This window comes from Lolium perenne, chromosome 4 (genome assembly GCF_019359855.2).
Source record: "Lolium perenne isolate Kyuss_39 chromosome 4, Kyuss_2.0, whole genome shotgun sequence".
Taxonomy (NCBI): Eukaryota; Viridiplantae; Streptophyta; class Magnoliopsida; order Poales; family Poaceae; genus Lolium; species Lolium perenne.
Window position 1 is genome coordinate 81,658,447 of NC_067247.2, and position 10,331 is coordinate 81,668,777.

General features: G+C 40.4%; 1 protein-coding gene across 1 annotated transcript; it reads left to right on the forward strand.

Moving 5' to 3' along the window:
* The first annotated feature begins 4,152 nt into the window (after window positions 1-4,152).
* Window positions 4,153-6,477, forward strand: LOC127348469 (uncharacterized). The gene is made up of 3 exons (XM_051374490.2): window positions 4,153-4,594; window positions 5,183-5,945; window positions 6,018-6,477. The coding sequence occupies exons 1-3, from the start codon at window positions 4,544-4,546 to the stop codon at window positions 6,203-6,205; spliced, it is 1,002 nt and encodes a 333-aa protein (XP_051230450.1). The 5' UTR covers window positions 4,153-4,543; the 3' UTR covers window positions 6,206-6,477.
* Window positions 6,478-10,331: the final 3,854 nt, after the last annotated feature.

The following is a 10,331-nucleotide window of genomic DNA, read 5'->3' on the forward strand; positions in this document are numbered from 1 at the left end:
AAACAGGATCTTCCTTTGGTGGCGGTGTTGTACCCAAATCTTCCACCGGTAAATCATGCTTGAGAATAGGTTGGCGAAGAAAAATTTCCTCAAGCTCATCTCTTTCTTTCCTAAAAATTTCGCTCTCGCTATCCTCCAAATGTTGCTGCAAAGGATTATTAGGAACAAGAACAATAGATGCACATTGCTCCATTTTAAAATCATTACTAGGCAAATCAGCTTTATAAGGAGTTTTAGTAAATTTAGAGAAGTTAAACTCATAAGATTCACCAGCGAATTTAGTCAAAATTTTCTCTTTCTTGCAATCTATAATAGCTCCACAAGTATTTAGAAAAGGTCTACCAAAAATAACTGGACAATAATCACTAGCAGCAGAACCAAGTACCAAAAAGTCAGCTGGATATTTAATCTTACCGCATAAAACTTCCACATCTCGAACAATACCAATTGGAGAAATAGTTTCTCTATTAGCCAGCTGAATAACCACATCAATATCTTCAAGTTCACAAGAATCAATTTCGTGCATAATCTCCGTGTAAAGCTCATACGGAATAGAACTAACACTTGCACCAATATCACATAATCCATAATAACAATGATCACCAATTTTAACAGATAGTATAGGAACACTAGCTTGTTTGGGTTTATTAGGATGTGAGACAATATTAGAAGCATCTTCACAGAAAATAATATGACCATCCTCCACATTTTCAGTCACAAGATCTTTAACTATTGCAACAGCAGGTTCAACTTTTATTTGTTCTTCAGGTTCTACAGGTTTCTTTTCACTTTTATGAACCGCACTATTTATAACAGTACTCTTTCATTTTAGCCGGGAAAGGAGTTTTTTCAATATAAGCTTCAGGAATAACACGATCAGCAGTTTCAACTACAACGCATTTATTAATAGATGAATCTATTTTATCTTTATACGGTTCATGATACTTATCAAAATTCTTCTTTGGCAATTCATAATGAGAGGCAAAAGCTTTATAAAGATTTACAGCAACTTGAGAATCAAGACCATATATAGCACTCATATTACGAAATTTATCAGTATCCATAAAAGCTTCAATGCATTTATAATCATAAATTATACGATTCTCTATCCTTATCGTTCTCCCAACCTTCGGTATTTTCTTGGATCCGATCAAGAAGGTCCCTTTTAAACTCTTCTTTGTTGCGTGTAAATGATCCAGAACAAGAAGTATCCGGCAAGGTCTTGTCTTGAAAAGAAAGTCTTGCATAGAAATTATCAATAATAACATTACCAGGAAGCTCATGAATGGGGCATTTGAGCATTAAAGACTTCAATCTCCCCCAAGCTTGGGCAATACTCTCTCCATCATGAGGCCAAAAATTATATATGCGATTCCGATCCTTATGAATTTCACTTGGAGGATAGAACTTAGAATAAAACCGGGGCACAATATCATTCCATTCAAGAGAATCCCCATTATCCAGTAATTTATACCAATGCGCCGCTTTACCGGACAGCGACAAAGAGAATAGTTTCTTCCTCACTTCATCCATAGCAATACCTGCACATTTGAATAACCCGCATAATTCATGCAAAAACAGTAAATGATCACCGGGATGGACAGTTCCATCCCCTTCATAGCGGTTATCCATAACACGTTCAATAATTTTCATAGGTATTTTATATGGTATCACTTCCTCACCTGGCGCCTCATCCACTACCGTTGCAGTAGTAGTAGATTTCCCAAATAGAAATTGAAGAGAAGATCTCTCCATAATGACTTATAGCAGCGAGAAATAAAATCAGCACAACAGTAAAGGTTTTCCTTACCAATTCCACTTACCAATAGCGCTTCACTCCCGGCAACGGCGCCAGAAAATAGTCTTGATGACCCACAAGTATAGGGGTGTATCGTAGTATCTTCGATAAGTAAGAATGTCGATCCCAACGAGGAGCAGAAGGTGTTGACAAGCAGTTTCGATGAAGGATTCACTGTAAATGCTCACAGACAAGTATTCAGGGGGTTTTGATGTAACAGTTGAATAAAGTACGAGTATGTAAAGTGCGAGAGTAATAATTGCAGCGAGTGGCCCAATCCATTTTAGCACAAAGGACAAGCCGGTTTGTTTACTTATAATGACCAAACGTTCTCGAGGACACACGGGATTTTAGTCTAGTGCTTTCGCTACATACGGCTAAATATTCTTCATTGTTATGATAAGTGTTGTGTGGGTGAACCTATGCTAATGTACCGCCCTTCCTAGGACTAATACATACTTGTGATTATACCCCTTGCAAGCATCCGCAACTACAAGAAAGTAATTAAGAATTAAATCTAACCACAGCCTTAAACTACGAGATCCTGCGATCCCTCCTGCATCGATATACCAACGGGGTTTAGGTTTGTCACTCCGGCAACCCCGCAATTGGCAAACGAGTACAAGATGCATTCCCTAGGCCCATAAATGGTGAAGTGTCATGTAGTCGACGTTCACATGACACCACTAGAAGAATAACACCACAACTTAAATATCACACCATTGAATATTACTCAACCATAGTTCACTACTAACATTTAGACTTCACCCATGTCCTCAAGAACTAAACGAACTACTCACAAGACATCATACGGAACATGATCAGAGGTGATATGATGATGAATAACAATCTGAACATAAACTTGGTTCAATGGTTTCACTCAATAGCATCAACAACAAGTAGAAATCGATACCGGGAGAGTTTCCCCTATCAAACAATCAAGATCAAACCCAAATTGCTACGGCGGTGGCGGTGTCCAGCGGTGATGACGGCGGTGATGATGGTGGAGATGATGATGATGGTGATGGTGATGATGTCCAGCTCGATGACGGTGTCGATGGCGTCGATTTCCCCCTCCCGGAGGGAATTTCCCCGGCGGATTCCTGCCCGCCGGAGAGCTCTTTTCTCTCTGGTGTTCTCCGCCCCGCAGAGGCGGCTGTAACTCTTCGCGAGGTACCCTCTGTGGCTTAGGTCTTCGGGACGAAGGGTTTGGCGAAGAAAAGGAGGCGAAAAGGGTCGTGGGCCCCCAGACCATAGGCCGGCGCGGCCGGGGCACAGGCCGCGCCGCCCTAGGGTGTGGGCCCACCCTGGCTGCTCCTGGCTCCTCCTTCTGGCTTCCTTCGTCATCTTGAAAAATAGGATTTTTGGTATAATTTCCTTCCAGAGTTGATCTTCCGAAATATTACGTTCTGACGGTGCTTTTTCCAGCAGAATCCTGGCTCCGGTGTTCGATCCTCCAATAATGATGAAACATGCAAAATAGATGAAATAACATAAGTATTGTGTCCCAATATGAAATATATCAATGAATAACAGCAAATTATGATATAAAATAGTGATGCAAATTGGACGTATCACACCTCCAGCCACGAATTGCAGTCACCAAAAGCCATGTTTTTGCCTCCCCTATTGATCCCATCTCAATGGGGGAGGGCTCCCCATAAGCCATGAAGGAAGAGGGCTAAGGGGCGGCACTCACCATGATGCAGGGAAGGAGCTCCCCGCGTCGCCGCTGCCCTGCGCCTCTCGTTGGCCCTTCATTGTCTTCACCGCCATCTCCATCACCAACTTCTACTTGTATACAATTGTTCATCCTACCACACACATTTGTACCATCCTATGTAAACATGGTTTTTGATGCTATAAGTTATATTCCTATGATCTATGTCATGTTTGTGTAGTTTATTTGTCTTTTGATTGCTTGGTTGAATGTCTTTGGTTCATTAGAGTTGTATGTTGATATGATACAATTCTTTGGTATCCATTTTTGTGCGAGCATGGATTAAACATCATAGAGTTTGTAGTATGTGTAAGAGGAAGGGAGAAGTTCTGCCGGAGTGATAGAAACCTGAGGACGCGAACCGGAATATTGCACGTATGGGAGTAAGAGGACCATTAACTTAAGGATATGGTTGAGGAATCCTTAATGCATTGTTAGTATTTGCGGATGCTTGCTAACAATCCAATCCTATAGTACTTGTAATTTCAAGTGGTGGAGTGCATGTATACTTAGCCTCTTCCACATAGAAAACTGCATTGAAGACAATAAATCCGTTTTATTCGCCAATTAAACTTGGATAAAGCCACCACAATTACCACCACTATTCGACACTCATGGTTCTGTTAGTTTAGGGTGTGTTTGGTTTAGCTTTTAAAACCAACTTCACGGCTACAACCGTAAAATCTGAACCAAACGGATTTTTTAGACGCTAGCTTTTCCAAACGCGGCAACTTCCTGTACGTACAAATCAGGAAGTCTCTCGCAGCGAGTTCGACCCAGCTTCTAGCGCGGTAGCTTCTCAAAACTAGATGATAATTACCCACTGCCATCGATAAGTTGTACCGTTTCGTTCCCGAAACATAACGAAACAGGGCGAAGCCAGACGATCCGCCCCTATCGACCATCTTCTCGAAAGAAAAGTCTGCGGGCGCTAGGGTTGCGCCTCCCATCGGCCGGCTCGCCGGCGGCGATTGCCTCGTCTGGGCATCAGGCCCGACCTTGCCCCGTCTCACTCCAGAGTCCCGATGACAATCCACCAAGCAGCCGATCTCTCAGACGTCTGTCTCCCGACGCAGGTAGTTGCTCCTCTCCATAATCTCTGGTCTCTCCCTCTCTCATGCGCAGATTGTCTTCTCCCATTAATTGGTTGGGTCAGTTCTTGGTTGGATATATCCCATTGATTTATCCCCTTTGCCCTTGGTTCTCATTGCCATGCTGAAACGTGTGAAGATGATCTGCCCATGAGAGAGGAAGACATCATAGACCATTAATTTGTCCGATCTGTTCTTGCCTGCAAATATCCCATTGATTACCCCCTCTGTCTCAATCAATACGTATGTTCAAACCTGTCTCAATCAATACGTATGTTCAAACCTGTGTAAAATTGATAGAAGAAGGTGTGATGTTAATTTCTCTTGCTTCTGCTGATATTGATTTCTATTGCTTCGGTCTTATTTTCTATTGCTTTTGCTGATATTAATCTGTACAAGAACATTTGCTGTAAACATGTATAAAATTACTAGAAGAACAATATGTTATAGACCTGTATAGAATTAGTACAAGAACGATGTCTTGACGTGTGTACCATGATAGTGATTTGAGCATGATATTTTCATTACATTTGCTGCCATTATTTTTAACGGGACATATTTATATGTGTGTAGATGGACTCAAGCATGGAAGGTTTGGGAAAACAAGCACTAGAGAGACTTGGACTTCTAGCTGAGCTCGGCGAGCTTGCGCAGCAGCAGCAGGCTGCCATCCTTGGGAACATGGGTAACCTCTATACCGAGCGTTATTTGCACAAAGACTCGTATAGAGAGACTCCTGAAACGGGGCTTCAATGGGTCATGAGATGTTTTGGTCGTCCTAGATATTTTTACAAGATGTTCTGCATGACACCGGAAGTGTTTACGACACTACATGATTTGCTTGTCTCTACCTATGGATTGAAATCAACTAACAATGTGTCATCGGTCGAGTCACTAGCCATGTTCTTATGGATTGTTGGAGGCCCTCAAGCATTTGCACAAGCTAAAAACCAATTTACAAGGTCCCTATGGACGGTTCACACAAAGTTTAAGGAAGTATTGTATTGTTTGCGCAAGTTAGCGAGAGACAACATCAAACCAAGAGATCCTACTTTCAGTACAGAGCATGAAAAGGTTAAGGAAGATCGTTTTTGGCCTCACTTCAAAGGCGCTATTGGTGCTATTGATGGATCACATGTACCATGTTCAGTTCCTGCAGAGGATGTGGTTAACCACACATGTCGCCATGGTTATACATCTCAAAATGTGCTTGCCATATGTGACTTTGACATGAGGTTTACCTTTGTTGTTGCTGGTTGGCCTGGCTCTGCACATGACACAAGAATCCTACATCATGCATTAGCAAATTTTCCTTCATTTCCTGTACCTCCTAAAGGTAAAACTTTATCATGCATTCTAAAAGGTTATTATTGTTATTTTCCTATGCTCACTTCATGTTTAATTTCAGGAAAATACTACCTTGTTGACTCGGGTTATCCAAACCGAATTGGGTATCTTGCTCCTTTCAAAGGGAGTACATACCATCTACCAGAGTTTCGTCTTCGCCGTGGGCGTGCACTGCAAGGGAAATATGAGATATTTAATTTCTTCCATTTGTCTCTTCGCAATGTAATTGAGTGTGCATTTGGAGTGTGATGAAGATGAGGATTATCTACCTGGAGCAGCTGCAGCACCACAAACACAAGGGGATGACCAGCCTGGGGTGGATAATGAGAAATCCATGAACGACATTCGAAGTAGGATCGCCGATGCTTTGCTTATGGCGAGAGAGGAATAGAATATCTATGTTGATGGTGAACATTATTATTTTCGAACTATTTGAGGACATTACTTTATATTCATTTTATCTATATGTATGGATTATTATGAAAAAATACAAATATTCTCCCGAAATGGCGATTTACATATCAATTAGTGCACATATCGATGTTTTCTGATCAATTCGCATATACAGTCTCTCCATGTCTCAGGGGCACTACAGACATTTCTAACCAAACCCGCAGTTCACAGTTGCTACAACCAAACAACTTCCAGAAACAACTTCCAGATAATCCACAGTTGACAATTCACAGCAGCTTTTTCACAGTTCACAGTTCACAGCAGCTTTTTCAGAATCCACAGCTCAACCAAACACACCCTCAGTGTATTTTATTGCTGCAGCAACTAACTTTACTTTCTTATTATTTATTATCATGCAAAGCTATCTCTAGTACTCGTATTGTCGTCTAGTTTTATTTCCTAGATAATGCAAACGTTTAGTGTGCGTAGAGTTGTATCAGTGGTTGATAGAACTTGCGAGAACATTTATCCTACCTTTAGCTCCTTGTTGGGTTTGACATTCTTACTTATTGAAAATTCTACACACAATCCCCTATACTTGTGGGATATCAAGACCTTTTATGTGCCGTTGCCGGGGAGCTCTAGTGTGTGGGTGAATATTCTTGTGTGTACTTGTTTGCTTTATCTCTAAGAAGTTTCTACTTCCAGTTTTAAGTTTTTCTCTGTCTTAGTATGGATAGGGAATGCGAATTAAAAAAAATAGTTATACTTGTTACCTAAAAACATTTTCAAAAAGAAAAGTGATTGGAAAGATGAGTAATGGTTGAGTGGGGGTCGACCTTGAATACTTATGTTCATGCCTATGAAACCAAACCAAATCTACCCATGGAAGCTTATCAGTTGAAAATTTGTATATATTATTGTGTATATTTTATATTTTGTACATATTCCTCTGTACCATAAAAGTAAAGTGATAATTGTAGTTTCTAGTTACTTGGAAGTTGATAGTTTTACTTTGACCGTCCAGACACAGATTTTTTGTGCTTCATGATACGTCTCCGACGTATCGATAATTTCTTATGTTCCATGCCACATTATTGATGTTATCTACATGTTTTATGCACACTTTATGTCATATTCGTGCATTTTCTGGAACTAACCTATTAGCAAGATGCCGAAGTGCCAGTTGCTGTTTTATGCTGTTTTTGGTTTCAGAAATCCTAGTAACGAAATATTCTCGGAATTGGACGAAATCAACGCCCAGGGTCCTATTTTGCCACGAACCTTCTAGAAGTCCGAAGAGGAGACGAAGTGGGGCCACGAGGTGGCCACACCCTAGGGCGGCGCGGCCCCCCCTTGGCCGCGCGGCCCTGTGGTGTGGGGCCCTCGTGTGGCCCCCTGACCTGCCCTTCCGCCTACTTAAAGCCTCCGTCGCGAAACCCCCAGTACCGAGAGCCACGATACGGAAAACCTTCCAGAGACGCCGCCGCCGCCGATCCCATCTCGGGGGATCCAGGAGATCGCCTCCGGCACCCTGCCGGAGAGGGGAATCATCTCCCGGAGGACTCTACGCCGCCATGGTCACCTCCGGAGTGATGTGTGAGTAGTCTACCCCTGGACTATGGGTCCATAGCAGTAGCTAGATGGTTGTCTTCTCCCCATTGTGCTTCATTGTCGGATCTTGTGAGCTGCCTAACATGATCAAGATCATCTATCTGTAATTCTATATGTTGCGTTTGTTGGGATCCGATGAATAGAGAATACTTGTTATGTTGATTATCAAAGTTATGTCTATGTGTTGTTTATGATCTTGCATGCTCTCCGTTACTAGTAGATGCTCTGGCCAAGTAGATGCTTGTAACTCCAAGAGGGAGTATTTATGCTCGATAGTGGGTTCATGCCTCCATTGATATACAGGACATGTGACAGAAAGTTCTAAGGTTGTGGATGTGCTGTTGCCACTAGGGATAAAACATTAGTGCTATGTTCAAGGATGTTGTTACTGATTACATTACGCGCAATACTTAATGCAATTGTCTGTTGTTAGCAACTTAATACTGGAGGGGGTTCGGATGATAACCTGAAGGTGGACTTTTTAGGCATAGATGCATGCTGGATGGCGGTCTATGTACTTTGTCGTAATGCCCAATTAAATCTCACTATACTCATCATAATATGTATGTGCATGGTCATGCCCTCTTTATTTGTCAATTACCCAACTGTAATTTGTTCACCCAACATGCTGTTTATCTTATGGGAGAGACACCTCTAGTGAACTGTGGACCCCGGTCCAATTCTCTATACTGAAATACAATCTACTGCAATACTTGTTCTACTATTTTCTGCAAACAATCATCTTCCACACAATACGGTTAATCCTTTGTTACAGCAAGCCGGTGAGATTGACAACCTCACTGTTTCGTTGGGGCAAAGTACTTTGGTTGTGTTGTGCAGGTTCCACGTTGGCGCCGAAATCTCTGGTGTTGCGCCGCACTACATCCCGCCGCCATCAACCTTCAACGTGCTTCTTGACTCCTACTGGTTCGATTAAACCTTGGTTTCATACTGAGGGAAACTTGCCGCTGTGCGCATCACACCTTCCTCTTGGGGTTCCCAACGGACGTGTTAACCACACGCATCACTTCACCATATAATTTTTTTAAAATCACCAGAACATGATATTGATCTGAAATTTATTAAGTGAAAATTAATGATTATTATCTTTCTTTCATTATACTAACTTTTTTTTTTGATTTGAGCTACCTAACTATCTTGTTGAGTTTCATATTTACAGACTATTCAGTTTTGACAGATTTCTTAGCTTATCCAATATTGTACTTGGTGCTATTAGTTTCATTAGTTTTTCGACGGACAACAGAAATCATGAACATATTATTATATATAGTGGCTAATGTTGAGTAAAGATTATGAAACTTGTCAATGCTTGAATATTAGTGGATTTTATTTAATGAGTACTAACCCTACTAATGAGTTTTGTGAAGTTTTATGTGGATATAGCTTATAAGTTCTAATCAATATGGTGATATGAGACGAATAAGAAGACACAAGAGTTAAAGCTTGGGGATGTTTAGGTGCATTTCAAGAACATATTCAAGAAGATACAATCATCTAAGCTTGGGGATGCCCGAGTCGTCCCCCTATTCATCAACTAACATGAGGTTGTCTCCTTCATACTCTCTATTACCCATCCACATGATATGTATTATGTTAACTTGTATTATAGTTGATTTTATATGTCTTGATTTTATCTTATTTAGTTTTATTAGGCTCTTTATTTCATTTTTATTGCTTCTTTAATTTCACTTATAAATTAAAAACAACAAAAATAGTTTCTTTTATTTTGCTTCTTCATTTGGTTCTCTATTTTCATTTTATTTGGTTTTTTACTTTTGATTTTTATTTAGAGTTTTCCTTGCTCTAGCTTGAATGTTTAGATATTGTCTAGCCTCTGGTCTCTTAGATTATAAAAAAGTACCAAGTTTTACCCATTTGGCTTAGTTGATACATATGTAAAAAATAACTTTTCTGTTTTCAGCATCTACTTCCCACTACGTGATTTTCATATTTTACTGGAAACTCGAAAAGTCACAAAATTTAGAAATATTACGTATCACCTAATCCTCTGCACGCACAAAAATTGGTAAAAATTTATGACATGTTTAAGTGCACCTAAAAGTTACGTTTTCCAGCTGCCGTTTTTCTGAACAGATTTTGACTTTTGTTACAAGAGTGGCCTCTTTGCGTTTTCATTTGATTATTTTTGGGTCTTACATTTTATTTAGAAGTTGGTCACTTAAGCAACCTTTATGTAACTCTAAAATAAAATTTGATTTGGTTTAATATCAGCACTTTGGAAATATTATCTATTGCACTAATGTCTAACCGCAGAAAAGAATGGGAAAGTTTTTGTGTTGAAGTTTTTTCATAGAGAATGAAGGAACACCAAACAAGGAAATACTGA

Bases quoted from the DNA above. Each gene is read 5' to 3' on its own strand.
- LOC127348469 (XM_051374490.2), top strand. From the start codon at position 4,544: ATGACAATCCACCAAGCAGCCGATCTCTCAGACGTCTGTCTCCCGACG. The intron at 4,595-5,182 runs GTAGTTGCTCCT...ATATGTGTGTAG, and splicing joins ACGTCTGTCTCCCGACGCAG to ATGGACTCAAGCATGGAAGG. The intron at 5,946-6,017 runs GTAAAACTTTAT...GTTTAATTTCAG, and splicing joins ATTTCCTGTACCTCCTAAAG to GAAAATACTACCTTGTTGAC.